At 45.0% G+C, this 16,331-nt stretch overlaps 1 protein-coding gene across 2 annotated transcripts; it reads left to right on the top strand.

Moving 5' to 3' along the window:
- The first annotated feature begins 9,436 nt into the window (after nucleotides 1-9,436).
- LOC307235013 (high mobility group protein B1-like) lies at nucleotides 9,437-16,202 on the top strand. 2 transcript variants are annotated; one of them, XM_080006943.1, is made up of 5 exons: nucleotides 9,437-9,455; nucleotides 13,615-13,768; nucleotides 13,872-14,017; nucleotides 15,321-15,495; nucleotides 15,602-16,202. In XM_080006943.1, exons 2-5 carry the CDS (start codon nucleotides 13,622-13,624, stop codon nucleotides 15,728-15,730), a joined length of 597 nt encoding a protein of 198 aa, XP_079863069.1. In that variant the 5' UTR covers nucleotides 9,437-9,455; nucleotides 13,615-13,621; the 3' UTR covers nucleotides 15,731-16,202. The 2 variants fall into 2 exon arrangements, with proteins under 2 accessions (XP_079863069.1, XP_079863068.1); XM_080006942.1 differs by lacking the exon at nucleotides 9,437-9,455 and adding an exon at nucleotides 11,643-11,736.
- Nucleotides 16,203-16,331: the final 129 nt, after the last annotated feature.

Below are 16,331 nucleotides of genomic sequence, written 5' to 3'. Positions count from 1 at the left end.
GGGGAGAGGTTGTGTTCAAGTTGCAGGGTATGGAGAGGGTATTTAGTTGAAAGGTGCTGAAGAGGAGCGAAACGCAGGTGAAGAGCCGCAGGCGGGGAAGAGGCCGCGACGGTGGAGAGGACGCAGAGCAAAGTCAGGCTCAATGGGATACAAAGGATTGAATGGATGCGAAAGGCCCCACGCTATTTCAGTACGACACTATCAGACCATTCAGGCAACTTAATGAGGAATACAGCGATTTCAGGAGCGAACCACCTGTGCAGGTAGGGTCGCCCGCTTCAAGTGCCGCTATTTGGCGAAAAAGACAGTTTTTCCCTTTGTGAGCCTCGCATGTACCGTGGCAAATTTAGCGGGAAAAACTCGCCTTCCACCCGCTGCACCCAGTTATGAGTCGTTTCCTAGTCTCGGTTGTAGCCGCATTTCCTATTCTTTCTGCTACCTTCCATCGCATTCCGCCAGAATCTGCGCAGTTTTGTGGCTTTGTGGCGTTTCGCATTTTTCTGCCCTGCGGTGGTTTGACTTTTTGAAAATCGATGGAGCCAGTCAAAATGCGGGAGGATGGACGCCTGGTCGCCCCCAGTGTGTGTGTGTGTGTGTGTGGGTGGGTGTGTGTGTTTGTATGTGTGTGCGTGTGTGTGTGTGTGTGTGTCTGTGGGGGGGGGGGGGTGCATCTGCCTCAGGGGACGCACCCTGACATCACAGGCGGTGGTTGGGGCTGAAGTATTTTGGGCTTTGGTTCTGTTTGAGATGCAACTCGCGGTACACACACGTTTACAAATCTGCATAGCAGCTTAGATGCACACTATTTTTACATGACCTTTATTGACATTTCTCAGAAAAGAATGTTTGTTGTGTTGTCTATGTCATATTTAATGTTTCTATTATTACAGCAATTGATATCACTCATGTCATGCGGCCCGACTCAGTGAAAAAAATATATATACACACAAATACATAAATATATAAATAATAGAGTCTGGCTGGTCCATTTAAAGATTGAAAATAGATAATTAGATAAATGGTGGCTTTGTCCTCAAAGCAGGCCAATATTCAGGCTCACATACAGAAACTAAGTCACAATTGCCATCAAACAAAGTCTTATTTGTCGCTATTCTCAATGTAAATACGCATGTGAAGTCGCAAAGGATAGTTTTTGTGAACAACAGTAATCACTTTACTACAAGATATTTTTTATCTCACCCATCCAATCTTCCCCCGTCCCGAGTAATCGATCTTCATGAATAATTCTCGAATTTGAGAGTTACTCTGAAAAATAAATAAAAAGAACCTAAATAAATAACATATCAGCACAAAAACCAGGTCGTTGCAAAACATTTCTTTAATAACCGGGGAGAATCGTTCTACCGCCTTACTTCGCTCCCCAAACCCAAACAATCCTTCGCGACGAGCCCGAAGTTCCTCTCGTCGAGGTCCCTCAGGCCGCCCGCTTCAAATTCCTTTCCGAGGAGACATTTCTCGTGAGCGCCGGAAAAAGCCCAAACAAGAGGAATCGGCACCGGAGGAGGGGCGGCCCCTATCTCAAACGCCCGCTCCAGCTTCCTCAAGCTCTCCGGGGAGACCTTCCCATCCATCTGATGGGAAAAGAGTGTTATTTCCACAACGAGCCACTGCCGTAAACACATCGGGCGAGCATGAAAACAACAACCCTCGGGAATAATAAGGGTCACGAGCATGACGCCAACAACCCTTTACTCCGTTAACAGAACAAAATTGCAGGGTTTTTTGTTTTTCGGAAGAACACTTTCCCAGCCGGTGGATGAAGTCTGATCGCTAAATCTTCACACAACACCAGGTGAGGATAGAAAACAGGAGAAGAAGAGGAGGAGGAAGAAGAAGGAGAAGCGGAAGAAGAAGGGGAAGAGGAAGAAGAGGAGGAGGAAGAGGAAGAAGAAGAAGAAGAAGAAGAAGAAGAAGAAGAGGAAGAAGAAGAGGAAGAAGAAGAGGAAGAAGAAGAGGAAGGGGGTGTTTGACACACATCATGGCAACGCTGCTGCTGGTGTGTGTCAGTGTGTTATTGTCACTGGGTACAGAGGGGGACCAGCGCGAGACGCCGCCCGAGAGACTCCACCCTCTGTTCTAATGGCTGCACCCCCCCCCCACCCCCCACGGTCTCCTAGCAACGGGCCCTCCATCCGTGACACTCTTTGATCTATCATTAATAAATAATAAAGGATAAACAGCCGAGTTCCTCGAGGATGCAACCCCTCCTCCCCCCACCCAACGAAACCTCCTGGGGTCGCTGAACGGCCCGGTCCGGGCGGTGCAACGTGAGGAATGGACGGAGACTTTCCAAAAAAAAACACCACCACCCGATCCGGCAGCACTTGCCAGCCGCCCCCCGGCTGTTGAGGCTCTCTCGCCTCGTCTCTTAGGGCAAATTTCTCATTTCATTAAGGGGCGAGGGCCCCCCCCCCCCCCTGCTGTGTCCGCCCATCATGCCTGACAGCTTGAGAGCTTTAATTCGGAGCGATCGGACCGGGAATCCTTTTAACCGGGCGATCCTCCGCGCTCTGCGTTTGCTCCGGCCCGACCTGGGCCGCCGGGGCGGGCGAGCGGGCGGGCGGGACGGCCTCGGCTGCTCATCTGGTGCGTTGACCAATTAGCCAACGGCTCGATGGGAGTGTTACAGGTATTATTATTATTATTATCGCTGAGCTTCCAGAGAGCCTCCACTGCAGCTGAGCGTTAGAGAGTCAGTGAAATAATAGATTCGGAGCAGCCAGGTGAATGAATAGTGACACCTTTAGGTAAAGGACAGTAACAGCGCTTTGTTTCATGGGAGAAGGGCACCTGGGGGTTCCGGCCATCCAGGCTGGGGTGGGGCTCTGCCTTGTGGTGCAGCCGTGTCTTCAGCCGGGCCTCGTCTCCGAACGCCAGAGAGTGTCTTTGTTTGCTCTGCTTGCGCAGCCCCCTCTCCAGCCGTTCGGGGGTCTCTCCGGGGTGCTCTCCGCCCCCGACATTTCCCTCGGGTTTTGGCGCCGTGACATATCCATCCTTCTTCGCCGCGTCGGCCACACTCCCCGGCCCAGAAGTGATGTTTCCCTCCCCTGCTGCTCGCCTCAGCTCAGGAAGGATGCTGGGGGAGGATAAGAAATGATGTCTTTTTTAAGGTCACAGGTGTACTTTTCCTATCCGACCATCTAAATTGATCTGAATGACATTTTATTATTTATTCAAGTCATTGGGATTATACATACCATGTGATACATTTCTTATTTTATATTTTATATCTCGTCTATTCTGCTATTCTTTGAAAATAACTGCAGTTGTTTAAGTTTCTACTAAATTCAATTAGAACGCCTAATAAAATACGTTGGATGGATTTATTAGATTTATTAGGGTTTATTTGAACACAAACAAGGTGAGAGTTAGTTTTCACATGACTGGACCCTAAACACCTGCATGTTAGAACCTGTACTGGCAATGCACACAATCTACTGCACCAAGACAAACCACTTTAAATCAGGAGTTGCATTTAGCACCTGCCCAGTACCTTGACAACAGCAAACACTGAGTAGAGGTATAGCAAGTATAGTTAGTATAGTTAGAATAGTTAGTATAGATAGAATAGTTAGTATAATTAGTATAGTTAGTATAGTTAGTATTGATAATATAGTTAATATGGTTAGTATAATTTGTATAGTTAGAATAGTTAGTATAGTTAATATAGTTTGTATAATTAGTATAGTTAGAATAGTAGGTATAGTTAGTAGTTAGTACAGTTAGTACAGTTAGTACAGTAAGTATAGTTGGTATAGATAGTATAGTTAGTATAGTTAGTACAGTTAGTAGTTAGTACAGTTAGTACAGTTAGTACAGTTAGTATAGTTAGTATCGTTAGTATCGTTAGTATAGATAGTATAGTTAGTATCGTTAGTATCGTTAGTATATATAGTATAGTTAGTATAGATAGTATAGTTGGTATAGTTAGTATAGATAGTATAGTAAGTATAGTTGGTATAGTTTACATTGTGCCTGCAGCTGCATCTTTCTATAGGCCATAGAAATGAAGATCGAGGAGGATTCCTTTGAAAACCATCTGAACAATAAGCATTTGATGTGTGTGGTGAGGTAGAAGCTTTAGAGGAAGGCAGGAGAGACGCAGCAGAGTACCTGGGGACACTCAGGGTTTCTAATGTTCCCGAAGCCGAGGACGGACGCTCTTTTCTCCACGCTGACATCCTGGTCGCTTTTCTGTTTCTAAAGCTGAAGGCAGAGTCTTTTCTGGTTACCTGACACCGGATGCAGCGGCTGGTTACTAGGAGACCCATTAACAACTCAGCCTTGAGAATGAAAAATTCCGAACATCTCAAATGGATTGGGATGATGCAGAATTCATACACGTTAAAATGAATACCACCATAATACCAATCAATACAAACTTTACATTTATAAATTGATAAATTCATCCAGTTAAATGTAGTTCTTGGAGCTTTGGATAATGCACAATTTATAAATGTTATGTGAATACCCCGAAAATTCACAAATTTAACATGAATTGATTAATTTAACTATTTGTGATGTGGGGATGGGATGGTTTGAGCAGCCACACCTGACCTGGATCTGGGTGATTGGGTCAGGGTGGCTGCATACCTGTTGCTCATTGGTTGGGCTCACGAGCAACAGGTCAAAACCCCCATCCTCACACACTCAGGATAGGAGCCCTGTCATGACATGTTCCACCTGCTCCTTCCTGGCTAATTCCACCGAGCCTCCTCTCTACAATAAACTGGTGTCTACAGCCCATCGTCTCTGTGTCTCTGTGCCGGAGGGCCCTGAAAATACCACTGGGTGGCGTGTGGCGGGCGGAACTGCCACACTGTTGTTAAATAAATGTAGTTCTTGGAATTTGGGACAATACCCAACTTAGACATATTCAAATTTTAAGTCCAATATAGAATTACAGCAATTATAAATGATGAATTGAACCAGTAAAATTTATTGACGGAGTGTCGATGCTTCCAATAGGCCGTTTCGATGCGTATGGGTGGTGAAACTGAGCTGAGGCCTGTGGGTCTGTTTCATTATGGGCAAACAGACCTCGCCAAGCACAGCTACATAACCTTCTTGATCACGATTGTGAAAACGCACAATTGTAAACAATGCAAATTCAAAGTAATTTCATTGCCTGAGACCTTGAGAATTCAAAATTATTATCGGTCATTGTGCATTATTTTTGCCACCAATAAAGTACCATGAAGTGCAAAAGATGCATCAGTGCACGGAACCATGAGGTTTCCGTATGACTTAGCCCAGTGTTTTCCAACAGCTGTGGAAAATGTCTCAAAATGTTAATAATGGCAATTAACTTGTGTTGCAAGATCTAAATTGCAAGGCTGCACAAATTCATCAGTTCCATCAGAATAGCAACTGTGTTCAGTAGAACAAGCCTGATTTTCACACTGAAAGTTATAGTAATTGATAGGCCATAATAAGCAGTTATATGTGTTTGTGATTTTTTTTTTTTTTTGTAGTTCACAGGATAGTTGTGTGCGGAGGAATTATTTCATTGTAAAAAATGTTGGGAAACACTGACTTCCTTGTGGAGATGCATGCACACTGGTTATATAATAGGATATATAAAAATGAAAGTCAGTCTCGAAGAGCTGTGAATTTGACAGGGTGGGTTTAATAGAGGACATGGAAACACCATGTTGCCTCAAGACACTGACACTACAGTAACCAGAGTTTAAGGCTATGAAGGATTTTCCTGAGATCCAGGCCACGCTGACGTCCAGAGCGTCTTTGCTCTCGCCAGAGTCCTCATCTGTAAAGTCAAAAAAACAAAAACATTCGTTGGACACGACTGTTCAGCATCCCGTCCCTGGGCGTTTAATATTAAATGACGCTCACCCTCTGGGTGGTGGAACTAGCAGCCGACGGTTCCCTGGTCGTCCTGGTCACTCAGGCGCAGGTTCTGCTTCGTTTTTGGGACGGCAAATCGCAGCGTTTGATTCCTGTTCTGGATGGGGGGAAATTGGTCGCCCTCGTCCCGATTGTCGTCCTCACCTGCCCAAAGCGATGGCGCGGGTACAAAAACATTAGGGCGACACAGAAATGGTTCATTTTGGATATGCAGGTCCCTCTCGGGGGGGGGGCGTAAAAATCAAGCTCAACCTCTTGGAGGCGGTCGCTGCAGGGACTTGAACACAGACGTGGCGTTCGCCGCTTTCTTTCCAAAATAACTGTTGTAGGTGGTCAACTGCGAAGCATCGTTCCCACTGCAGATGTGAACAACATCTGGAACTGCAACGTGGAGGGAATTAGTGATTGAAATGGTCCAGCTCTGTCTTTATGTTCATTATCCTTTTCTGCCGTGCGGGTGGGTGTACCTATTCCTCGGCAGGGCACCTTGAGATGCGCATTGCAGCGAAAACCCGATTTGATGGTCCTCAGCTCAGGCTGCTGCTTTGGACAGCAGAAGTTCTCCCTCATTTCCGTGCCAGTAAAAAACTGCGGCGCCTCAATCTCCAAAGCCGGAAGTCGATTCTCCTTGACGGGATCCGACCCTGCCAAGGGAGGTCAAGGAACAAAGGGGAAAACAGGGAACGGCTGGTAAAAACACGAGGACCCGGCAGAGGTGGTTCCATTTTGGGAATTCTTGACGAACGCACGCACAAAAGAATGTCAAAAACTCTCTCTACCTTGGAGTAGACCCAGGAAGTCTCCTCTGTATATGGAGCAGTGCTGCGCTTTCAGGGCCTGCAGGAACTTCGGGTCGGGTAGGTCCACGCGAGGCTCCGTGGCGGCGGTTCTCATGGCGGATTTGGACAGCCGCCACACCATGAATGCCTTTGCGTAAGTGAAAACAGATACATGACGTGTCCATAAACATTCCCAGTGGCAATATAGATATGAGCTCGTGGGGTAGGCTAACAAACTTGGCTGGGGTGTGGATTGTTTCTCCTCTGAACGGCATCTAAGCCTGTGAGGTTGCCCTGACGCTCTTTAGGTAAAATCCAGCAAAAATCTTCATTGTAGGCGGTCGAGCACACAGGTCGAGGAAGCGACCTGGGGTATTTAAATGCTTGCGATGGTGCAGGCCTATGCAGAGAAGGGCAACATGGGCAAAAAGGGCAAATTGGTACATTGGTACAAGACACACACACACACACACACACACACACACACAGGTCTGTGCGAAATAACAGCACTTACCCAGGAATCTCTCTCCTTGTGGCCAGACGGAAGGAGAATTCTCTTTTGTGGGTTGTTTCAAATGGATCCCACCAGTTTTTCTTCTCTGAAAGATAATTTGAGGATTAATCTCCCGCATCGGGCAATTTGTATGCTACCCATCCCAGAAAAACAAATGGACGATAAACACGATGTGCTTTTGAGGCCGGTGATAAAACGCTGAGCTTTGTGCACGGGCGTTTTACCCTTGGTTGTCATGTCCGAGCTTCTCCGCTTTCGGGCGGAGCAGGAGGAAGGAGATCCTCTATGAGATTTGACACCCACTCAGTCTCCTCTGCGTCGTCCGCCCAAGAGGGTGTGATTTGAAAACCAGGATGAAAAACAAAAATAACTATTCATTTTTACAAGGCAAGGCCCACAACAGCCACCCACAGCGTTTGGATATCATATTGCACATGTAAATAGGAGGTTACTATGGGGACGTTGCTGCTGTTGTTATGGAAACCCACAGCCTGGTCTCGCGAGGGATAGATAGATAGACAAATAGACAGACAGACAGACAGACAGATGGACAGATAGACAGATAGATAGATAGATAGATAGATAGATAGATAGATAGATAGATAGACAGACAGACAGACAGACAGACAGACAGACAGACAGATAGATAGATAGATAGATAGATAGATAGACAGACAGACAGACAGACAGACAGACAGACAGACAGACAGACAGGCAGACAGACAGACAGATAGACAGATAGAGAGATAGATAGACAGACAGACAAATAGATAGATGGACAGATAGACAGATGGATAGATGGATAGACAAATAAATAGACAGACAGACAGACAGACAGACAGACAGACAGACAGACAGATAGATAGACAGACAGAGAGATAGAGAGATAGATAGAGAGATAGATGGACAGATAAAGAGATAGACAGACAAATAGATACATGGACAGATAGACAGATAGACAGATGGAGAGATGGATAGACAAATAGATAGACAGACAGACAGACAGAGAGATAGATAGATAGATAGATAGATAGATAGACAGACAGACAGACAGACAGACAGACAGACAGACAGACAGATAGATAGATAGATAGATAGATAGATAGATAGATAGATAGATAGATAGATGGATAGATAGATGGATAGATAGATAGTGTAGACCCTATGTACCCATACCAACGATTTATCCTGATATATTTTTGCGTACATTGCAGTATTGTTTGGCTGTTTGTGTAAATTTGGCAATTTTTATTTGTATTCTATTTCATAATTTATTATTTTCAGACTTGTTTAAGCTCTTCGTTGATGCCGTTGTCTGTAGGTAAGGGCCCAATCCTCCTCGTACTGTACAGTAATGTGCTTGGTGGAATAAACTCATTGATAAGGACTTTGATGAGTGTCCTCTAGACCAGGAGGTGTCAAGGGGATGGATTGAATTTAAAAAAAGAACATGAAAAGCTGGCAATTCCGACTGAGACTGTGAGGGTGTGCTGGCCATGTGTGTGCGCGCGCGCGTGTGTGTTGTGTTACATAGAAAGCACATACAAAGAGCAGCAGCAGCAGTGACTCGGGCCTGCAGCTTATCCCTCTACTTGTTTTTTAGGTGTTTATGGCGGCATGCATCATGCTGCAGTGCCGCCCTGCTCCTGCTGCTGCTGCTGCTGCTGCTGCTGCTGGCACCGCCCTCACCGCTGCTGCACAACACCTGGTGCACCTGCAACCCCTCGGCTTTATAGGGGGAGGGTTGTGATGTCATAAAGACAGCTGGGTGCCAAGCAGCTATGGGGGGGGGGGGGGATTCCCAAACCGCCCAGGAATCTGAATCGAATTCATTTGTTTCCGCCGACAAAAATCTTAACATTGAAATGATAGTGTTCTGGAAAAACCACAACCAACAACAGAAGCAGACAAGACAGATCATTTTCAAAACAAAAATAAAAGAATAAAGAATTATTCAATGAATAAATAAACATTGCACCATAGATAGGCCAGTTTACACATGACAGTGCACACTCTTTATCTTTTTATTTATATTGCATCGTGTGTATGACATCATCTTAACTTCACATTCATTTGCTTGGAGCGTCGTGCGCTATTTCCGCGGCGGTGACGTCAAGTCGGTGGGGGGGAAGCAATGCTGCGTTCCATTCACGTCGGGGCTCGGGAATATCCAAGGAACGGCCAAGAACCTGAATTCCACGCGAGGATTTCGGGGTAGCTCGCCCCGACCCGAGTCTGTCGAGATAGCAGAACTGACGTCACAGCCCACGTCGACGGTGACCAACGTTCGTTTGTGCTTTTCTTGTTGTTGTTGTTGTTTTTAAATACGCCTAAGTTCGGTCTAAAGTACTCGGCATTTATTGTTATTTTTTTCGCGTCACGTAAACATGCAATTTTGTAGCTGGTGCGATTCGCGAGCTTGCCAAGCAAACCCGCGGACGTGGGGTTAGCCGCTTTTCCGGCCGCCACCGGAGCGCAGTGAGCGCTCGGGCCGACGTGTGCGGGCCATGTGCGGGGCATTCCCGGGGCCCCGCGGCGAGAGCTCCGAGCGCCCGTCGCCCCCGCGCGCCTTGAACGCCGCGCACACGAGCCGTCGCGCAGCAGCAGCAGCACGCGGGACGCAGCCGAGCCGGCCAATAGGATCGTCGGAGGAGTTCGGGCGGCAGCCAATGAGCGGCGGCCCACGCGCAGAAGCCAGAGGTTCGACCCCGCTTTTTGAGCCGGTCGTTTGGAAAATAAGAACGACGATCGACAGAGGGGGGGGGGGGAAAAGGAGTCGGACGCGTTTTGACTCGGAACTGAGAATCGCGACGATCGTGGCGCGATAGAGCGTGAACAAGGAATATTTGACAAAAACAACAAAAAAAAAAAAAAAAAAGACAAATATACAAATAAAGGCCAAAATATTGAAGAACGTGAACAAAATATCGAACGCACAGGATTTGCTCTCGGGCTCGTACGAGAGCCAGGCTTCGAGGGGCGTATCCGTCACGTACACGTTCATACGTTCGTCCATAATACGCAGCGCAACGTCTTGGCGACGCACCCGAGACATGATGCGCAATACACCGAGACGTGGCAGCTCAACTGATCACGACCCGGCTGAGCGACACGAAGGCGTTTCTGAAACCTAGTGCGGCTTGGTGGGTAGAGCGACCTGAATACAATACTCAATACAATACAAGGCTCAAAAAGTGTCGCACAAAGTGGGGCTTCCAAATCGAAATAAAGGGGGTGGAGTTGTGTTTCTGGGATAGGCGAGATTATGCTATTAATACATTATTATAACTGGTTATTATTAGTTATTAACAATAAAAGAACCACAACAAAAAGTATTTATTAATAAATGATTATAACTGGTTATTATTAGTTATTAACAATAAAAGAACCACAACAAAATAATTTATTAATAAATGATTATAACTGGTTATTATTAGTCATTAACAATAAAAGAACCACAAAAAAGTATTTATTAATAAATTATTATAACTGGTTATTATTAGTTATTTACAATAAAAGAACCACACAAAGTATTTATTAATAAATTATTACAACTGGTTATTATTAGTTATGAACAATAAAAGAACCACAACAAAAGTATTTATTAATAAATGATTATAAATGGTTATTATTAGTTATTAACAATAAAAGAACCACAAAAAAAGTATTTATTAATAAATGATTATAACTGGTTATTATTAGTTATTAACAATAAAAGAACCACAAAAAAGTATTTATTAATAAATGATTATAACTGGTTATTATTAGTTATTAACAATAAAAGAACCACAAAAAAGTATTTATTAATAAATGATTATAACTGGTTATTATTAGTTATTAACAATAAAAGAACCACAAAAAAAGTATTTATTAATAAATGATTATAACTGGTTATTATTAGTTATTAACAATAAAAGAACCACAAAAAAAGTATTTATTAATAAATGATTATAACTGGTTATTATTAGTTATGAACAATAAAAGAACCACAAAAAAGTATTTATTAATAAATGATTATAACTGGTTATTATTAGTTATTAACAATAAAAGAACCACAATATTATTAATAAATACTTTTGTATTTATTAATAAATGATTATAACTGGTTATAATTAGTTATTAACAATAAAAGAACCACAAAAAAAGTATTAATAAATTATTACAACTGGTTATTATTAGTTATGAACAATAAAAGAACCACAAAAAAGTATTTATTAATAAATGATTATAACTGGTTATTATTAGTTATGAACAATAAAAGAACCACAAAAAAAGTATTTATGTATAAATGATTACAACTGTTTTTTTTGTGGTTATGTATAAATGATTACAACTGGTTATTATTAGTCCTTAACAATTAAAGAACCGGGGCGGAGGGGACCGACTCCCGACCCCCCGCCGACCGCGTCGTTCCACGCGAGCGAAGCGTCCGCGACTGTGGCGTCATCGTTCCGCACGCGCGGCAGAGCGCTCCCATTGTGTCCGACGCGCGTTGACAGAGCGTCCCCGAGGCGAGCGCGACAGACACCGGGACAGCGGAGACGCAGCGTGACGGTGGTAACTACGGCCGTTGGAGGAGGAGGAGGAGGAGGTGGTGGTGGTGGTGGTGGTGGTGGTGCTGCTGCTGCCGCCACCGCCGCGGGAGCGCACCCCGCGCCGCTGCGTGTTAGTCGCTCTGGACTTGTGTGTTTTTAACTCAGCGTGAATCGCGTTGCAAATGTGCGGGCTCACGTCAGGCGACACGTTCCTACTCCGCAGCCGACTCGCCTCAGCGCGGCCTCCCCGCGAAAACTCATTTATTATGAATAATAATAATAATAATAAAAATAATAATAATATATTATTACTAGGAGAACTGCGTAGCGCCCGCTTTCTTTCGCCGTTGGCGGCTAGGCTAGGCTAACCCAAGCTTAGCCAAGCTTAGCTAAGCTAATCTAGCCCGTTAGCTTGCCGCCGCGTCCACCGCGCCGAAGTCGCGCAACCCATGGGCAACGGCGTCGTGACAAAGCGGTCCGTGGTCGTGGCGCAGAGCGGGCGGACGCCTCGGTGGTACCGCGGATCACAAGGCTCCGGCGGATACTCCAGCGCTCTAGATGTGCGTCGTCTTCGTTGTTTTTTTTAATGTGCTTTTAAACGGGGTTTTTGCAGCTTTTTCTCATCGGTTTTCGTCGAGACGCTTTGAATGTTCGCTCCATGACAATGAATTAATTTCAAACGCATCACAGGTCATGTCCTGTTTTTATTTAATATCATTTATGAAATAAAAACAGTACAAACAAGTTAGTTTTTACAGGGGCTCGCTGTCGTATTCCAGGGTTGGCGCACATCCACAATGTGTTTCTGTTTATATTCTTATGTAAATGTTTTGTTTTGTTTTGTTTTGATGTGTTGTGCAGAAAGTCTCTGCGCCGCCGGGCTTGTTGCTAACTAGCGGCTAAGCTAGTAGTGACGTTAGCACCTTGAGGACAAAGCGAGAGGGGCAATCATGCTAAGGTGGCTAATGCTAACGCCAGTGTGACGCGTCCACGATGCGTTGTCGTCGGTGGGAGGATGCTCCGCCGCGCACTCCCCAAATGTCCTCTGCGATCCCCTGGAACGAGACCAAGCCCTTAAAAGCGCCGGGCTTAGCTGTTATTTAGTTCTTGCTATAGACCCCCGGGGAGGGGGGGGGCGGGGAGGGGGTCGTCTTACAACGGGCCCATCAGTCACCCAGACAACCCCTTCCCTTCCTCCACCCAAACAATGGACGGATCTGAACAGACGCAGCTTTACATAAAGAGGACAGATGGGTGGAGGCTTTCTCCGTCCCTGGAGGGAGATTGCAGTGTCTGCAGCAGAAAACAGTCAATAATAATAATAATAATAATAATAATAATATCAGTAATAGTCATAAAAGTAAAACAAATTACAGGGAACATTTGCAATATGCAGCAACCCTCAAATTCCACTGGAAATTAGAAAGCGGCATAGGCAGCACAGCTCCAACAATAAACCTCCGTATCAACAATTCACACGGTCAAAAATGCACAACTTGCGTGACAGGGAAATGTCGTTGCTGAGCGTCACACTTATTTACGTTTTAGTGGAGCCGTTAAAACAAAATGTCGGCGATTGGGTCCCGGTGGAAGATGAAACCGTCGGTTTCGCGCCGGGGGAGGGCGCTCTTTGTGACTCGGTCGCAGAGTCCTGAAGCCCCGCCCCCGCCGGCTCGCCGTGTATTGAAAGTTTATTAATAGCAAGTCAATATGACACGTGTCCCAGATCGCACGGATTTTGACCCTGCGCGTCGTCGGGCCCCCTGCCGAGATCTACGTCGCAGTCGTCCCCTACGACTGCGACGAAGATCGGTTGAACGGTCGCCGGGGTGACGGAGCGGCGTGCGGCCGCGTCGAGGTTCCCGCCGTCTGAACGTCGGACGTTTCTCCCTCTTCCCAGTTACAAGATGGTGAAGGATCCACGGAAGCCGAGGGGCAAGATGTCCTCGTACGCCTACTTTGTGCAAACCTGCCGGGAGGAGCACAAGAAGAAACACCCGGAGGCCAGCGTCAACTTTGCCGAGTTCTCCAAGAAGTGCTCTGAGCGGTGGAGGGTAGAGTGAAGCTGCCTTATTTACTCCTAAACGACGTCTGCTTCCTCCGTGTGGGTTGATTTGTTCATTTTTTAAATTTTATTTTTTGTTTACCCCCCCAAAGATGATGTCGCCCAAAGAGAAGGGCAAGTTCGAGGACATGGCCAAACAGGACAAGGTTCGCTACGAGAGAGAGATGACGAACTACATTCCTCCCAAGGGCCCCAAGAAGAAGCGCTTCAAGGACCCCAACGCCCCCAAGAGACCGCCGTACGTACTGTGGATTATAAGTCATGTGACCTTTGACCCCGGATCAGTGCTTCCCAAACTTTTCCTGTAACGGGAATTTGTTGTGTATATTGGTGCGTTCATGTACGACGACCGGCATAAAAAAGAAATAGCGTAATATACAAAGAAAACAAACAAATGAAAACTACAAACTAGGCTGATATTCATGTAAAACTCCAGCTTGTTCTGATGAACGCAGAGCTGCTCTTCTGCTGGAACTCATGAATTAGTGCAGCCTTGCAATTTTGATCTTGCAACAGAAGTGCATTTTCCATTATTTATTTTACGTGGGATTTGAAACATTTTCACGGCACAGTGATTATGAGATTATTATGCTAACTTTGACAAGAAAATATTATTATATGTATTAGGGGTCTGCGATACGATTTGGTTTTGATCTAATACCAAGTAATACCAGGAGAGAATCACTGGTATCGATATGGTGTGGTTTAAGTTTCCATGCTGGAGTGGGATCGTTCAGCTCGGCAATAAGAGCCGAACAAACGTTCAGTTCAACTTCTGCCTTTTATATTTCAGCCACATTGAGCAATGTTTTGACCTATGATCGGCATGTTTGCACACATATCCCTTTAATTATTCAATGTATTTGTAGCGAACCATATCATTTCCAGAATACATTGAATTATGTTAAACTACATTTTTCATCGTGTTGATGGTTAAAGAATAACTCGTAGATGTTTAACAAAAATAACACGACTAATGAAATAGTAAATACATAATTGCACAACTCTATACACTCATATTTTAATTTAATATGATATTATATGAAACAAGAAATATTTCTGCTCTGTTTAAAATGCTATTTGTTATTTGTCGTGTGTTTATTTTTCTGCCTTTGAAATGAGTGTTCTGGGCGCAGCATACAAAGTGTCTCCATGTTTGACTCTTAATGTTATTACCAAAGTGACACGTTTCTGAGTTAAACAAATACGTAACCGGATCATCCTGTCGTTCTGTCTTGTGTTAATTTACAAAAAAATTGAATAAATAAACAGTCTCTGAGCCGGGAGGCGGCTCGCAGGAACAGACACGTCGCTACGCGGCGTCCAAGTGGGCGTGGTGCGGAGAGGATCTCGAAAGGGACGGAATATATACGTAGAGTTAAACTGTTTTACCTATTTTTTGAGAGAGGAACTTGATTCTTTTTTGGTATCGATCCTCTTTGAAACCGGACGTAGTGTCCATTCACCCATCCCCAATATGTACACAATAATATCTATACGTTATTTTAACATCATATTCTGTGTGTTTTTTCCCCCCGCAGGTCTGCGTTCTTCTTGTTTTGCGCAGACTTTCGGCCCAAGGTGAAGAGCGACAGCCCCGGCCTGACCATCGGGGACACGGCCAAGAAGCTGGGGGAGATGTGGAACAAGTCGTCTGCTGACAACAAGCAGCCCTACGAGAAGAAGGCGGCGGCGCTGAAGAAGAAGTACGACAAGGTGAGAGAGAGGGCGAGCCAGCGGGTTCTGTTTGTTTACCACCCCGCCCCCCAAATAATAAATAACAAATGCAAAGCTAACGGCCGTGTCCCGCTGGCGGCGGCAGGACATCATGGCGTACCGCACCAAGGGCAAGGTTGACCCGGCGCCCGCCGTGGACGACGACGATGACGACGACGAGGAGGGGGACGACGACGACGACGATGACGACGACGACGACGACGACGACGAGTAGGGGGTGGCACCGCGCCTTGGCTGTCCGCCGCTTTGTTTTTATTATTCTACTCAATTCACCGTCCGGGGCGTCGACTGGGCAACAACATGTGTATATTTAATGTTTTTTAAGATGTACAGTGTTATCCTCCTCTTTTGTAAAGTTAACACTACATATCTTAAGTTTATACCTTTTTTTTTGTTTTTTTTATTTTTCTAGTGGTAGCTCTGTATCCCAGCCATACTCTGTAACTATTTAGGAGGAGAATAAAAAATGTACGGAATTCGAAGTAGTCTCTAGGTGTACAACTCAAAAATGAGATTTTTGTGTTTGTAGTGAATTTCTTGTTTTATCTTTTTTCTTTTTTAAAGGATATTTTTTCATGTGTTGTCACAATGTATTTTTATTCTTTGAATACCACTCTAATATCAGATGCAGCTGTTGACATTCAAGAATGTCTTTAATAAAGGTTGTTTTTTTTTTTTTTTATAAACGTGTCCCGTCATTTTGTTTTGCTTGGAAACATGCAAACCACGATCCGACGCTTAAACCGAGAAGAAATAAAACGTTGAGGTTTGAAATGGAAACTACGCAGGTTCATACATTCCTTTACGATGGGATC

This window comes from Zeus faber (assembly GCF_960531495.2).
Source record: "Zeus faber genome assembly, chromosome: 9".
In the NCBI taxonomy this organism is placed as follows: Eukaryota; Metazoa; Chordata; class Actinopteri; order Zeiformes; family Zeidae; genus Zeus; species Zeus faber.
The sequence above is the reverse complement of the archived record's forward strand: the minus strand, read 5'-3'. Positions and strand labels throughout refer to the sequence as shown.